Raw genomic sequence first — 16,420 nt, forward strand, 5'->3', positions numbered from 1 at the left:
CCCTACCACAGGTCTCCCTGTCAAGGGGGCCCTACCACAAGTCTCCACACGGACCAGCTGCAGCTCTATGCTCCTGATGGCTGCTTCTGAGTGCTCAACCACCAGTTCTCCTGTCAGTGGCTGTGTGATAACACAGTTAGTTGAGTTGAGATGTCCTCTAATAAGAAATTTGGGCAGCAAGGCTCTCTAAAACAAAATAAAAACAAATACATCAGGAATGGAAGGAGCAAGGAAATATTACTCGACAGTTACCTTGGTACAAATTAAAACATAAAACAGAGTTGGGTAATTGTTATAAAACACTGGAATCCTGTTTTGCAGAATAAGAAAAAAGGGACAATGCTACTTACATCTTCTTTCAACGTGGACATTAACAGACTGAATTATTCAACTCTTATATACACATACCACCACCCATCTTTCAGTCTGTCATACTGGGGTGGCTTGCGTATTGGTATGATACTGGAAACTATGTCACTAGTGTTCCAAATACCAGCAAAATCACACATGGTGGACAGGTTTCAGTGGAGCTTCCAGACTAAGACAGACTAGGGAGAAAGACCTGGCAATCTATTTCCAAAAACTGGCCAACAGAATACTGTCTGATACAGTGCTGAAAGCTGAGCCCTTAGGTTGGAAGGCACTCAAAATACTACAACAATGGACTCCAAGATACCAACAATTGTGAAGACTACGCAGGACTGGGCAACGTTTCTTTCTGTTGAACATGGGGTCACCATGTGCTGGAGCGGACTTGATGGCAACTAACAACAACAACATACATAAGCACCTCACTGGCACCACCAGAATGAACAGCTATCTCACAGGATGGTCCTAACTGCCTCGATTCAGACCTGGAAGACTCCTTACCAAGTGAGAAGATAAAAAATGTCTGAGGCTGGAGGGACCTCAGAGGTCATGGCCCCCGGCCTCTCTGTTAGCCCAAAACTAAAACCATTCCCAAAGCCAACTCTTCAGACAAAGATTAGACTATAAGGCATAAAATGATACTGGTGAGAAGTATGCTTCTTAGCTCAAGGAGACACACGAGACTACGTGGACAGCTCCAGTCTGGAGGCGAGGTAAGAAGGCAGAGGGGAACAGGAGCTGGCTGAATGGACACGGGAAATATGGGCTGCAGAAGAGGAGTGTGCTGTCACATTGTAGGGAGAGCAACGAGGGTCACATAACAGCATGTATATAAGTTTTTGTATGAGAAACTGACTCGAATTGTAAATTTTCACCTAAAGCACAATTAAAAAAAAAAGTCTGAGGAAGTTGCCAAGGGTGTGTGAGGATAACCAGTCACTAAAATAATTTAAGAGATTAAAAAAAAACAAAAAACTTTCTTTTAAATCTCAGTTTTGCAATTATGAAAAGCCAAGAAAAATATTTTATTATAAGGGTATTTACAGGGAACAATTTTCTTGAATGCGTGACTAATGCCTAAGGGCCGTTATTTACTCTGTGGATTTAGGAAACTCGTCAATGGTGATTGACGTTCTTGTGGGAAAAACAGATCTAAAAAGTTAGTGATGATTGTTCTAATAGTCTTCACCTCTGGCTGCTTCCCAGGTACCGAAGATAATTCAGAGTTTAGAACGCCACTGTCCAAGAGAAATATGATGCAAGCCACAAAATGTGACCACATGTAATTTTAAATTTTCTAGTAGCCACATTAAAAAAAACTAAAAAGAAACTTGAAATTAACCAATATATTAAAAACATCATCATTTCCACATGCGATCAATGCAAAAAATTATGGATGATTGTATTTCACATTCTCTTTTTCATCCTAGGAGCCCTGGTGGCACAGTGGTTAAAAGATCGGCTGCTAATCAAGAGGTCAGCAGTTCGAATCCACCAGCCGCTCCCTGGAAATCCTATGGCGCAGTTCTACTCTGTCCTATAGGGTCGCTTGAACTGTTGGATTGAACTGTGTCCCCCCAAAAACGTGTGTATCAATTTGGCTGGGCCATGATTTCCAGCATTGTGTGGTAGTCCTCCATTCTGTGATTGTAATTTTATTAGAGTGGGATTGTAACACCCTTACCAGGTCACATCCCTGATCGAATGTAAAGGGAATTTCCCCAGGGTGTGGCCTACACCACTTCTTCTCTTTCAAAAGATAAAAAGGAAAGGAAGCGAGCAGAGAGTGGGGGACCTCATACCACCAAGAAAGCAGCACCAGGAGCAGAGCATGTCCTTTGGACCCGGGGTCCCTGTACCTGAGAAGTTGCTCGACCAGGGGAAGACTGATGACAAGGAATCTTCCTCCAGAGCCAACAGAGAGAGAAAGGCTTCCCCTGGAGCCGACACCTTGAATTTGGACTTGTAACCTACTCAACTATAAGAAAATAACTTTCTCTTTGTTGAAGCCATCCACTTGTGGTACTTCTGTTATAGCAGCATCAGATGACTAAGGCAGTCAGTACAAGCAGGAATCGGCCTGACGGTAACGGGTTTGGCTTCTTTTTTTCATACTAAGTCTTTGAAATCGGTCATTATTATACACTGATAACACACCTCAATTCAGACTCCCATGTTTTAAGCGTCAACAGTCACATATGGCTGGTGGACCCGCACTGGATGGGCAGGTTTAGAACTGAAGCACACTTGGGGCCACTATGGTACAGAACTCTAAAACAAGTCCTGATTCAAGACTGAGTTTTAAAATCAACCCAAAATAAAATATGTTGCTGTTAGGTGCTGTCGAGTTAATTCCGACTCATGGCAACTCCAAGTGACAGAGTAGAGCTGCCTCACAGGGTTTTCTAGGCTGTAATCTTTAAGGAGGCAGATTGCCAGGTCTTTCTCCCATAGAGCTGCTGAGTGAGTTTGAAATGCCAACCTTCTGGTTAGCAGCCACGTGCTTAACCACTGTGCTAACAGGGCTTTGCTTAGAAAAATCAAAAGCAGTAGCACTTCACTTTAAAACTCTGGAGGAACTGATGAAAAAAGAAAAGCTTTCAATTTTCAGCTCAAAATACTAACTAAACACTCATTTTACCTGATACTAACATCTACAAATAAAAATACATCTAGAGCTAAAAAGGACATCGAATTTGGCAAAGTAGAGGGCCAGTGAAAACGGGGGAAACTCTCAACAAGATGGATTGGCACAGCAGCCAAAAGATGAGCTCAAGCATACCAACGATCATGAAGATGGAGCAGGACTGGGCAATGTTTTTTCTCTTATACGTAAGGTCACTGTGAGCTAGAGCCGACGCAGCAGCAACCAACAACAAACCGAACCCGATCTGCTGCCTTTGAATCCGTTCTGACGCATTCCTGGGAGGGTGGCTGACTTTGAGGTTAGCAGTGGAGCGCTTAACCACTGCATCACCACAGCTCCTTGCAATTAACAACAGCAGCTGCTAAAAACCTATGAGGAATGCCAGCCACAGACTGCCCTAGGGAGGAATTTCTAAGATAAACAGTGGACTGACAAGAAAGCTTAGAAGAGTTTAGGAGACCACAGGCTGAAACAGAGAACTCTGGGAGTGAGCTCTCCCAGAAGAGCCCTGAGAGAACCCTAGGTCACAGGCAGTGGGGGCATGAGAGGGGGACAGCTGGGGGGCAGTCCTGGACAGCTGCAGGGCACTTCATCAAAGGGGGTAAAACCACTGCAGCGTGAGGCCTCTAGAGTTAGCATTAGCCCCGGGCTGGTGCTACAGCTTTTCTCAAGGGGGACCTCCCACCCAGGAGACCCCCAAGGTAGGCTCACAGCAAGGCAGGCCGAGTGTCGCAAGTCATTTAGGGCCACAGTGGAGGACAGCAGGGCTGGTGCCCACAAGACATACTACCTGCACGTCCTACAGTAAAACACGTGGCGAATGTCCTTCCTTTCCCTGCACAGTGCTGAAGGCAAAGGTACCTCCAGTCAGAGTGTGAGTTCATAATCAGAACAGTCTCTCTTTTGGGCTGAGGAGCCGCAGGTAGTCTAGTTAACAATACCATACCAACTAGATCCTCAGCCATAAATATGAATTGACAACCAAGAATCCATAAACATTTGGGGAAAGTAAAGCAAGAAAAAGAAGCACACACTCAACAAACAGAAGAAATGGTTCCTAAGGAAGAGAATCAATAGGAGAAACAGATAAAAGGGCACTGAAGCCGTAAGAAAAAAAGATGCTATCCTGAAAATGCCACAGTACTTAGAAATGAATCGTATTATCGCTGCAGTAAACATCTCAATAGATGGGCTAAATAGTACCTGAAGAGCAACAGTGAGCTGAAAGACTGGACCGAGAGTTTCTCCTTTGATGGTTCTAATAAATAACATTAGAAAGCTTCACAAGGTTGAAGGAAGGTTCAAGCCTTCAAAATGAAAGAGACCACCAAAGGCCAGGTACGCTGACTAAAACAAGATCCACACCTGGGAAGGCCTTGTGAAATTTTAGAACACTAAGCGTGAGGAGACCTTGGAAATTTTCAGGGAGGGGTAAGAGAGGAAAAGAGAAGAAGAAACAGATTAGCTCGCACACATTCGAGAACCAACATCATTAGGTGTTCGAAGACCAGAGAGCTGTTTTTCATAGTTCTGAGGGCAAGTGAAATTAAAGCTAGAATTTTCTACCTAGACAACTAGGATTCAAATATGAGGACAAAGCAAAATATTATTTTGTACCTAAGTTCATGCCCCCCCCACGTTGCCTGTCAGTTTGTCATACTGTGGGGGCTTGGGTGTTGCTGTGATGCTGGAAGCTATGCCACTAGTATTCAGATACCAGCAGGGTCACCCATGGAGGACAGGTTTCAGCTGAGCTTCCAGACTAAGGCAGACTAGGAAGAAGGACCCGGCAGTCTACTTCTGAAAAGCATTAGCCAGTGAGAACCTTATGAATAGCAGCGGAACACTGTCTGATATAGTGCTAGAAGATGAGCCCCCCAGGTTGGAAGGCACTCAAATGATGACTAGGGAGGAGCTGCCTCCTCAGAGTAGAGTCAACCTTAATGATGTGGATGGAGTAAAGCTTTCGGGACCTTCATATGCTGATGTGGCACAACTCAAAATGAAAATAAACAGCTGCAAACATCCATTAATAATCGGAACCTGGAATGTACGAAGTATGAATCTAGGAAAATTGGAAATCATCAAAAATGAAATGGAACGCATAAACATCGATATCCTAGGCATCAGTGAGCTGAAATGGACTGGTATTGGCCATTCTGAATCATATAGTCTACTATGCTGGGAATGACAACTCAGAGAGGAATGGTGTTGCATTTATCGTCAAAAAGAACATTTTAAGATCTATCCTGAAGTACAATGCTGTCAGTCATAGGATAATATCTATACGCCTACAAGGAAGACCAGTTAATACAATTATTATTCAAATTTATGCACCAACCACTAGGGCCAAAGATGAAGAAATAGAAGATTTTTATCAGCTGCTGCAGTCTGAAATTGATGGAACATGCAATCAAGATGCATTGATAATTACTGGTGATTGGAATGCGAAAGTTGGAAACGAAGAAGGATCAGTAGTTGGAAAATATGGCCTTGGTGATAGAGGCAATGCCGGAGATCGAATGATAGAATTTTCCAAGACCAACAACTTCTTCATTGCAAATACCTTCTTTCACCAACATAAACGGCGACTGTACACATGGACCTTGCCAGATGGAACACACAGAAATCAAACTGACTACATCTGTGGAAAAAGACGATGGCAAAGCTCAATATCATCAGTCAGAATAAAGCCAGGGGCCGACTGTGGAACAGACCATCAATTACTCATACGAAAGTTCAAGCTGAAACTGAAGAAAATCAGAACAAGTCTACAAGAGCAAAAATATGACCATGAGTATATTCCACCTGAATTTAGAGACCATCTGAAGAATAGGTTTGACGCATTGAACACTAGTGACCACAGACCAGATGAGTTGTGGAATGACGTCAAGGACATCATCCATGAAGAAAGCAAGAGGTTACTGAAAAGACAGGAAAGAAAGAAAAGACCAAGGTGGATGTCAGAGGAGACTCTGAAACTTGCTCTTGAGCGTCGAGCAGCTAAAGCCAAAGGACGAATTGAAGAAGTAAAAGAACTCAACAGAAGATTTCAAATGGCCTCTCGAGAAGACAAAGTAAAGTATTATAATGACACGTGCAAAGAGCTGGAGATGGAAATCCAAAAGGGAAGAACACGCTCGGCGTTCCTCAAGTTGAAAGAACTGAAGAAAAAATTCAAGCCTCGAGTTGCAATAGTGAAGGATTCCATGGGGAAAATATTAAATGATGCAGGAAGCATCAAAAGAAGATGGAAGGAATACATAGAGTCATTACACCAAAAAGAATTAGTCGGTATTCAACCATTTCAAGAGGTGGCATATGATCAGGAACCGATGGTGCTGAAGGAAGAAGTCCAAGGTGCTCTGAAGGCATTGGCGAAAAACAAGGCTCCAGGAATTGATGGAATATCAATTGAGATGTTTCAAAAAACAGATGCAGCGCTGGAGGCGCTCACTCGTCTATGCCAAGAAATACGGAAGACAGCTTCCTGGCCAACTGATTGGAAGAGATCCATATTTATGCCTATTCGCAAGAAAGGTGATCCAACCGAATGTGGAAATTATAGAACAATACCATTAATATCACACACAAGCAAAATTCTGCTGAAGATCATTCAAGAACGGCTGCAGCAGTACATCGACAAGGAACTGCCAGAAATTCAGGCCTGTTTCAAAAGAGGACGTGGAACCAGGGATATCATTGCTGATGTCAGATGGATCCTGGCTGAAGGCAGAGAATACCAGAAGGTTGTCTACCTGTGTTTTATTGATTATGAAAGGCATTTGACTGTGTAGATCATAACAAACTATGGATAATACTGCGAAGAACAGAAATTCCAGAACACTTAATTGTGCTCATGAGGAACCTTTCATAGATGAAGAAGCAGTTATTCGGACAGAACAAGGGGATACTCATTGGTTCAAAGTCAGGAAAGATGTGTGTCAGGGTTGTATTCTTTCACCATACCTATTTAATCTGTATGCTGAACAAATAATACGAGAAGCTGGACTATATGAAGAACAACGGGGTATCAGGATTGGAGGAAGACTCATTAACAACCTGCGTTATGCAGATGACACAACCTTGCTTGCTGAAAGTGAAGAGGACTTGAAGCACTTACTAATGAAGATCAAAGACCACACAGCCTTCAGTATGGATTACACCTCATCATAAAGAAAAGAAAAATTCTCACAACTGGACCAATGAGAAACATCATGATAAACGGAGAAAAGATTGAAGTTGTCAAGGATTTCGTTTTACTTGGGTCCACAATCAGTGCCCATGGAAGCAGCAGTCATGAAATCAAAAGATGCATTGCATCAGGCAAATCTGTGCAAAGGACCTCTTCAAAGTGTTGAAGAGCAAAAATGTCACCCTGAAGACTAAGGTGTGCCTGACCCAAGCCATGGTATTTTCAATCGCATCATATGCATGTGAAAGCTGGAGAATGAATAAGGAAGGCCGAAGAAGAGTTGATGCCTTTGAATTGTGGTGTTGGCAAAGAATATTGAATATGCCATGGACTTCCAAAAGAACAAACAAATCTGTCTTAGAAGAAGTACCAGAATGCTCCTCAGAAGCAAGGATGGCGAGAGTGCATCTTAATACTTTGGATATGTTGTCAGGAGGGATCAGTCCTTGGAGAAGGACATCATGCTTGGCAGAGTACAGGGTCAGCGGAAGAGAGGAAGACCGTCAACGAGGTGGATTGACACAGTGGCTGCAACAATGAGCTCAAGCATAACAACGATTGTAAGGATGGTGCAGGACCAGGCAGTGTTTCGTTCTGTTGTGCGTAGGGTTGCTATGAGTCGGAACCGACTCGACGGCACCTAACGACAACAACAATAAGTTCATGCCTCACCCTTTCTGAAAAAATGATTCTAGGATGTATTCCAAGAAACAAAATACAGCTTGAAGAAAGAAAACACAAGACGGTTGAAAGAACGGTGACTAAGGAACATGGTTAAACTTCAAAGTTAAGGCTAAATAATGTAGCTGGAACCCTTGAGGCAACTATTAACAAATGAATCCTAAGTTTCACTTCTACTAGGCTGGCTAAGATTTAAAAAAAGGAAAATAACAAGTGTTAGAGGGAAGTAGAGAAACTGGAACCCTTATCCATTACTGGTAGGAATACAAAATGGTACAACCGTTGTTGGAAACAGTCTGGCAGTTTCTGGAAAACTAGAGGTAGATCTGCCATATGACCTAGCAATTCCACTCCTAGGGATCTTAGAAGTGACAAATGGATGAATGGATAAGTAATATGTGGTACATAAATACAATGGAATACTACTTAATGACAAAGAAAAATGAGTTCCCCAAACATCTTACAATGTGGATGAACCTGGAGAACGTTATGTTGAACGAAATAAGTCACACACACAAACAAAAATAAACCATGCATGTTCTCACTTTCATGAAATGACAAGAACAGGTAAATATACAGAAACTAATGCTCATTAATGGTTACCAGGAACTTGGGGGTGGGGGAATAATCCTTAGATAGTAGTCACTTTTTGTTTATAGAAATGAGAAAGGTGGCACTGAAGATGAAGTTTGCACAGCATGACCCATGTAACTGATGTCAATAAGGTGTACAGGAGAGAAAAGGGATGAATGGACAAATGCTAGGTTGTGTATTATTTTGTAATAACAAAAAAAGGTGGGGAGGCTAAAGATGCTGATACAAATTAGACATAACCAATCACCTCATGAGATTAATTTTGTTGGTTTGTGGGCTTAGGGCTGTTGTCTCATGGGACGATCGAGTCAATTGGTACAATATAGTCCTGTTTATTTTTACTTTGTTGTTGTTGAGAATACACACAGCAAACATACACCACCAATTCAACTGTTTCTACACAATCAAGTCAGTGACACTGATTACATTCTTTGAGTTGTGCAGCCATTCTCATCCTCCTTTTCTGAGCTGTTCCTTCCGCATTAACATAAGCTCACTGCCCTCCTAAGGTTCCTATCTAATCTTCAGTTGCTGTTGTCACTTTGATCCTGTATAGATAGTTCTTAAAAGAGCATAATAATGTCCAAGGCAGACATTTTTTACTAGCTGTTGTTAGGTGCTATTAAGTTGGTTCTGATTCACAGCAACCCTATGTACAACAGAACGAAACACTGCCTGGTCCTGCACCATCCTCATAATCAATCGTTGCTACGTTTGAGCCCATTGTTGCAGCCACTGTATCAATCTATCTTGCTGAGGATCTTCCTCTTTTTCGCTGACCCTCTACTTTACCAAGCATGATGTCCTTCTCCAGGGACTGGTCCCTTCTGATAACATGTCCAAAGTAAGTAAGATGAAATTTCACCATTCTCGCTTCTAAGGAACATTCTGGATGTACTCCTTCCAAGACAGATTTGTTCATTCTTTGACAGACCATGGTATATTCAATACTCTTTGCCAACACCATAATTCAAAGGCATCGATTCTTCTTCAGTCTCCTTTTTCATTGCTCAGCTTTTGCATGCCTATAAGACAACTGAAAATACCATGGCTTGGGTCAGGCACACTTTAGTCCTCAAAGTGACATCTTTGCTTTTTAACACTTTAAAGAGAGGTCTTTTGCAGTAGATGTGCCCCGTGGGATAGGTTGTTTTATTCTTGACTATTGCTTCCTTGGGCGTTGATTGTGGAACCGAGTAAAATGAAATCCTTGACAACTTCTATCTTTCATCCATTTATCACGATATTGCTTATTGGTCCAGTTCTGAGGATTTTTGTTTTATGTTGAGGTGTAATCCATACTGAAGGCTGTATGATCCGTATTAGTAAGTGCTTCAAGTCTTCTACACATTCAGCAAGCAAGGTTGTATCATCTGCATACTACATGTTGTTAATGAGTCTTCCTCTAATTCTGATGCTGTGTTCTTCATACAGTCCAGCTTGAATTATCTGCTCATCATATAGACTGAATAAGTAAGGTGAAAGGATACAGCTCTGACATACACCTTTCCTGATTTTAAACTAGCAGTATCCCCCTGTTCTGTTAAAACAACTACCTCCTGCATGAGCACAATTAAGTGTTCTGGAATTCCTATTCTTTGAGATGTTATCTATAGTTAGTTATGATCCACGCAGCTGAATGCCTTTGCATAGTCAATAAAACACAGGTAAACATTTTTCTGGTATTCTCTGCTTTCAGTCAAGATCCCTCTGACATCAGCAATGATATCCCTCATTTCACATCCTCTTCTGAATCTGGCTTGTATTTCTGGCAGCTCCCTGTCGATGTACCGCTGCAATCGTTTTTTAATTATTTTCAGAAAATTTTACTTGTGTATGATATTAATGATATTCAATAATTTCTGCATTCTGATGGAATACCAATTGAGACGTTATGTAAATGAGGCAGGGCTAGGGTGTGTCAGTGAGGATCAAGTTATTTTATTATGTTAACGAGGTAGGATTAGGGTACATATTCAGTCAATCTCTTTTGAGATATAAAAGAGACGAAAAAAGCAGGCAAGTGAAGCAGAGATGGGGAAGACAGATGCCAAGCCACATGAAGATCAACCAGGAGCAGAAGCTCAAAGACACAAGGACCCTCCTCAGAGCCGACAGAAGAAAGCCTTCTCCTAGAGCTGGTGCTCTGATTTTGAGCTTTCAGCCTCCTAAACTGTGAGAAAATAAATTTGTTTGTTAAAGCCATCCACTTGTGGTATTTCTGCTTGGCAATACTAGATACCTAAGAGAATTTGAGATGTTTTCAACAAATGGATGCAACACTGGAAGTGCTCACTTTTCAATGCCAAGAAATTTGGAAGACAGCTACCTGGCCAACCGACGAAGAGATCCATGTTTTTGCCCATTCCAAATAAAGGTGATCTAACAGAAGGCAGAAAATTTTACTAGTTAAGCTAGACTATTGTTTGGTTTTCAGAAGACTTCAGGGAATATCTTTGGTTTAAGGTTTAAAGATTATCCTCGGGCAATAATTTCAGGGTTCACCCAGCCTCCATTGCTACAGCAAGTCTGGAGTCCCTGAGAATTTGAAATTCTGTTCTGCTTCCCCCGCTCCCCCACTTTTGATCTAGATTCTTCCGAGAATATCTGATCTAAATGTTCAGTAATGCTAGCCAAGGTTCAAATTCCTGAGAGAGAAAACCCTGACTGGCCCACAGGGGGTCATGCGCTCTCAAGAAAATGGAGAAGGGAGAGATGTTAAATGGCCTAAAGGAATGGCCCAGCTCTTCCTAAACCTTTCTGAAAGACTCCCTACCACAGAACCCTGCCTCAGTTAGTTATGCCTCCCGAGGGATGAGGTCAATTATTACTCGTCCAATCCTCATTGGTTGTTGTTGGCTGCTACTGAGTTGGTCAACTCATGGTGATCCCATGCACAATGGGATCAGACTGTTGTGCTCCATAGGGTTTTCAATGGCTGATTTTTTTTTTAAGACTCGGGGGGAATGTAGATTGCCAGGCCTTTTTTCTATTCTCACTGGTACTCACCCTTAAGCAGACTCTGATCAATATGGTCCAGAGAGCAAAATGTAGAATTCAAGTAAACAAGAAAAGTTATTCCCAGAAAGAACTCTGGGAATTCACTGCTTTCTTCAAGACAAATAAAAAAAAGAAAAAAATCTGGGGAAAATACATGCCAAATGTATGACCAAGGACACCAGAGCCTAATTTTGAACTGGGCCAAACTGACTTCTCTGTACACATAACTCCACTGCACAATTCAGGCAACTAGCTGTGGCTCTACTGGGGCCCATCATGAGAAGCCAGACAGCCCTTGGCAGACACTGGATACCATATGCTGCTGGCTCTGCCAGGCTTCCATGCCCTTCTATGTCTGCCCCTGCTGGTAGGAATCAACTGCTGGAATCTTTAAAAAGCACTATTCTGACTGTTGTCTGTCAGATATGAACACTGGTGGGAGAAAGTACGAACTAATTATTGGTAAAGGCTGGGAGCAGAACAGGGCCAAGCCCCCACAGTGAATGACTACATCAAATTAGGGCTGTGGCTCCCATAACAGGGTATGTTGGTGCGGGGTGGTCAAGGAATAGAGACTCTGACCATAAACGCAGTAAAATGGGGAGAGGGCAGCAAATGGTAATAAACACATACCTTCCTGGAGAAACTTAAAAAAGCATTTTTCTAAATAGTTGACTTTAAAAAGACATCAGTTACTGTGACAGAAAATCTGGCAATGGATATTGGTGATGGTAACACAACTTGATTAATATAACTGATGCCGCTAAATTGTACGTGTGAAGAACACTAAATTGGCAAATGTTATGCTGTATATATATTTTTTTATAACAATGACAACAAAAAGACATCAAAATGGGAAATACAGACTAATTTGGACAGGGACAAACATCAGGAATTTCCTCCTGCTGATGACTTGATACCCAGGTAAAGAATAACTAAGCAATAGTTTATCAGTGGGATCCAGTTACTCAGAAAATATCCATTGCATGAGAGATAAGAAACACGTTACCTCTTTGACATTCTGCAAGGTTTCCGGGGTGATTGTGAAGTCCACAGGACTTGGAGTCAGTTTCCCCTTCTGAGGCTAAAATGGGAAAGAAAACCAGCATCAGGGGGTTGAAGGCAACGGTCTGCAGGCCACATTCCCCTTTTCCTTTTAAAGAATGAATGGCAGCAGAAAGAACTTGGCACCAGAAGGCAGGCCATCTGGGTTCCAAACAAAGTTCTGCCAAAAACCAATGTTCTTTTTGCCAAATTTTCTCATTCCCCTGTGACTCAGTTTCCTCATATGCAAAAAAAGGGGATAGATGTCTTAGTTTCTAAGGTCCCTTTCAGGTCCAGAATTTGAAAATTTGACCCAAGAAACAGAGCAGTATCACTGGGAAGACATTTATTTTAAACATCTTAGAATAAGAGCTAAGACTTGAGGGTCTATGATGTGTCACGGACTCAGTGCAATGACCCTGTGGGGAACTGTTACTATCACTAGTCCCACTTTACAGATGAGGAAGATGAGGCACAGAGAGGTTAAATGGCTTGCTTAAGTGGTAGAGCTAAGATTCAAACCCAGGTAGGCTGGCTCCAACACCGGCACTGTTAGCCACTGAAATATACAGCTGTCCACCTGGACCAATTATACCTATAAAATTTTAATCATAAATATTACCATAAATAATGAACAATGATCATCCCCAAATTACACAGCTGTAGAATCCATCTATACAGCCAAGCTTCATTAGTGCCTGCCTGACATCTACTCAGGGGCCAGGCCCAAAAGGTCTGTCAGCGCCCACAGCCAGCGAGCTGCAGTGGGGAAACGGCACTAACCAATTCACCAAGCTTACTCATTTACCAGAAACTTATTTTAAGAAATATTCTTCCTGAATATATTCTTGTAATTAATAGGCCCATGAACATATTCCTTAGCAAAGATTTTCTTCCCTGTGGCATTTAAAGTATTTAACTGGCTATAAATGACAGGTCACAGCACAGGTCACAAAGAGCACAATTATTGAAAGCACAGAATCGATAACTTGTCCTGGAGCAGTGGAGAAAGACCTTGAAGCAGCACTGGCCTTTGAAAGGGCTTTAGAATCATTTGTGGGTGGGCTGAGGAAGCCTAGCCCCTCTGAGTCCCTCTAAGCTCAGCAGTGGGCAAGGTGCTGAATTTGGGTTCAGTCTGCTTCAACGACTGAAGGCTGTTCTTCGTAAGAACATAAAAGGGTTTTTTCTAAAGAAAATAATCATATTTTAAACTTATTTGCTTCAATTTGAAGACCCACAATAGAAAAAAAGGATAAAGAGCCCTGGTGACACAGTGCTTGGCTATTAACTGCAAGGTTGGCAGTCTGAACCCACCCAGCAGCTATGCAGGAGAAAAGACCTGGCAAATTGCTTCCCAAAAGATCATGGCCTAGAAAACCCTATGAGGCAGATCTACTCTGTTACATGCATGGGTCGCTATGAGTCAGAATTAACTCGATGGCACCCAACAAGAAAGGACAAAAGGAAAATATCCATCTAAAGCATGTAACAAAAAGGTAAGAAATTTTTTTTTGTCATTTTTTATTGTACTTTAGATGAAGGTTTACAGAGTGAACTAGATTCTCATTAAGAATTAATATACATACTGTTTTGTAACACTGGTTGCCAATCCCATGTGTCAACACTCTACCCTTCTCAACCTGGTGTTCCCTGTTACCAGCTTTCCTGTCCCCTCCTGCCTTCTTGTCTTTGCCCCTGAACCGGTGTGCCCCTTTGGTCTCGTTTTCTTTCATGGGCCTGTCTAATCTTAGGCTGAAGGGTGAACCTCAGGAGTGACTTCCTTACTGAGCTAAAAGGGTATCCAGGGGCCATAATTCTCCGGATTTTGCCAGTCTCTGTCAGATCAGATAAGTCTGGTCTTTTTTTGTGAGTTAGAGTTTTGTTCTAATTTTTCTCCAGCTCTGTCCAGGACCCTCTATTGTGATCCCTGCCTGAGCAGTTGGTGGTGGTAGCCTGGCACCATCTAGTTGTGCTGGACTCAGGAACATAAAGTTGGATCAGTCTGAGTTTATAGATATGGGCCCAGTAAACACAGATTTTTATTTCAATGTTTCAGCTTGAAAGGTTAGGAAAGAATCTAATAGTTCATTTGGTTGGCTTGAAGAAATATGGATTATGCAGTGGGCTACACTAAATCGAGTATAAGTACTAGACCTACTTTGGTATATTGTAGAAGAAGGTATCCAAAGGCTTAGGGAAATTAGCATGATAAACTGGATTTATCAGGTTAGACCCACACAGGGAGTGTCCAGAGAACACACCTTTTACCACAACTGTGAGGAACAAGATTGCGAAGGGAGCCCCAGCATCCTTGAAGACTGTTGTGATTGCTGTATTACGTAAGTCAGATCTGACAGTGGAAACTGCCCTGACTGAATTAACTAGAGTGGGGCTGATTAGACCATGTGGGGATAGGGGCCAAGTGATGGCACTCAGTCAACAAAGACAAGGTGGGGAAGGTTACTGTAATAGACAGCAGAGTCAAAGCCAGTAATCAGAATGGTCTGACTTGTATGGACTTACGGCACTGGCTACTTAGTCATGGTGTTCCTAGGAGTAAAAGAGATGGGAAATTTAGCAAATATTTACTTGATCTGTAGAAGCAGAAGAACTCCAGGTCAAGTGAATGGAAGTCCAACTCGAATTGCCAGAATTGAAAGTCACGGTCCTTCAGTCAATTCCCAGACTTGGAAGAGTTTACAGACCCACAACCTCTTGAATGAAGGGAGGGTCCCCTTGAGGGAGGATCACTACACTGCCAAAAAATTTTACTGTTATTCCTTCTCTCAGCCTTCCCCAAAGGGATCTACAGCCTTTTAAGAGAGCAACTGTTCATTGGGGAAAGAGAAATAACCAGACTTTTGAGTGATTACAGAATACTGGCTCCAAACTGACTAATTCCAGGAGACCAAAATGTCATTGTGACCCACCAGTCAGAGTGGGGGCATACGGAGGTCTGGTTATTAATGGAGTCTCAGCTCAGGTTTGTCTTGCAGTAGCTCCTGCGGGTCCCCGGACCCATCCTGCAGTGATTTCCCTAGTTCCAGAATGCGTAATTGGAATAGATTTACTCAGCAAGTGGCAGAACCCCCACACTGGATTCCTGACAAATGGGATAAGAGCTATTATGTAAGAAAAGCCAAGGGGAAACCATCAGAACTGCCCCTATCTAGAAAAATAGTAAACTGAAAGTAATACCACATTCCTGGAGGGACTGCAGAGATTACTGCCATCATCAAGAGCTTGAAGGACGCAGGGACGGTGATCACTACCCACATCTCCATTCAACATGCCTATCTGGCCTGTGCAAAAAACAGATGGCTCTTGGAGAATGACAGTGGATGATCATAAACTTAACCAAATGTGACTCCTATTGCAGTTGCTATTCCAGATGTGGTTTTATCGCTTGAGCGAATTAATACATCTCCTGGGACCTGGTATGCAGCTACTGATCTGGCCAATGCCTTTTTCTTGATCCTAGTTTTGAAGGATCATCAGAAGCAGTTTGCCTTCAGCTGGCAAGCCCAGCAATAGACCTCAATTGTCCTACTTCAGGGGTGCTTGATGAAGGTAAAGGGAATATGGAATGGGTGGTTGAAGAAAGTAGTTAAATACCAGTTATGACCATGTGATCAGCTGCAGAAACGAGGGCTGTAATTGCTGTGAGGATTTGTTCACTGTATGTGTGCATCAAATATTTTTGTTTCTTCACTTATTTATTTATTTTTTTTCACTTATAAGATGTAAACAGGGCCAGTGTATTTTAGGTTGTATGCATGTTAATTGTACTACCTTAGGTGTTAAGTATGACTTTGTAACTGTATTTATTTAGAGACTGTGTATGGTTTAAGAAGATGTGTACAAGTACCCAGCTAACAAGGGGTGGACTG

At 42.2% G+C, this 16,420-nt stretch overlaps 1 protein-coding gene across 1 annotated transcript in view; it reads right to left on the bottom strand.

The window, feature by feature from the left end:
- VPS26C (VPS26 endosomal protein sorting factor C) overlaps positions 1–16,420 on the bottom strand; it is a 77,710-nt gene that overhangs the window by 9,776 nt on the left and 51,514 nt on the right. The window contains exons 5-6 of the mRNA XM_049874838.1: positions 12,496–12,570; positions 36–186 (exon numbers count right to left, since the gene is read on the bottom strand). Of these exons, the coding sequence (XP_049730795.1) occupies positions 36–186; positions 12,496–12,570 (226 nt within the window). The remainder of the gene's footprint in view (positions 1–35; positions 187–12,495; positions 12,571–16,420) is intronic.

Source organism: Elephas maximus, chromosome 2 (assembly GCF_024166365.1).
Source record: "Elephas maximus indicus isolate mEleMax1 chromosome 2, mEleMax1 primary haplotype, whole genome shotgun sequence".
Classification (NCBI taxonomy): domain Eukaryota; kingdom Metazoa; phylum Chordata; class Mammalia; order Proboscidea; family Elephantidae; genus Elephas; species Elephas maximus.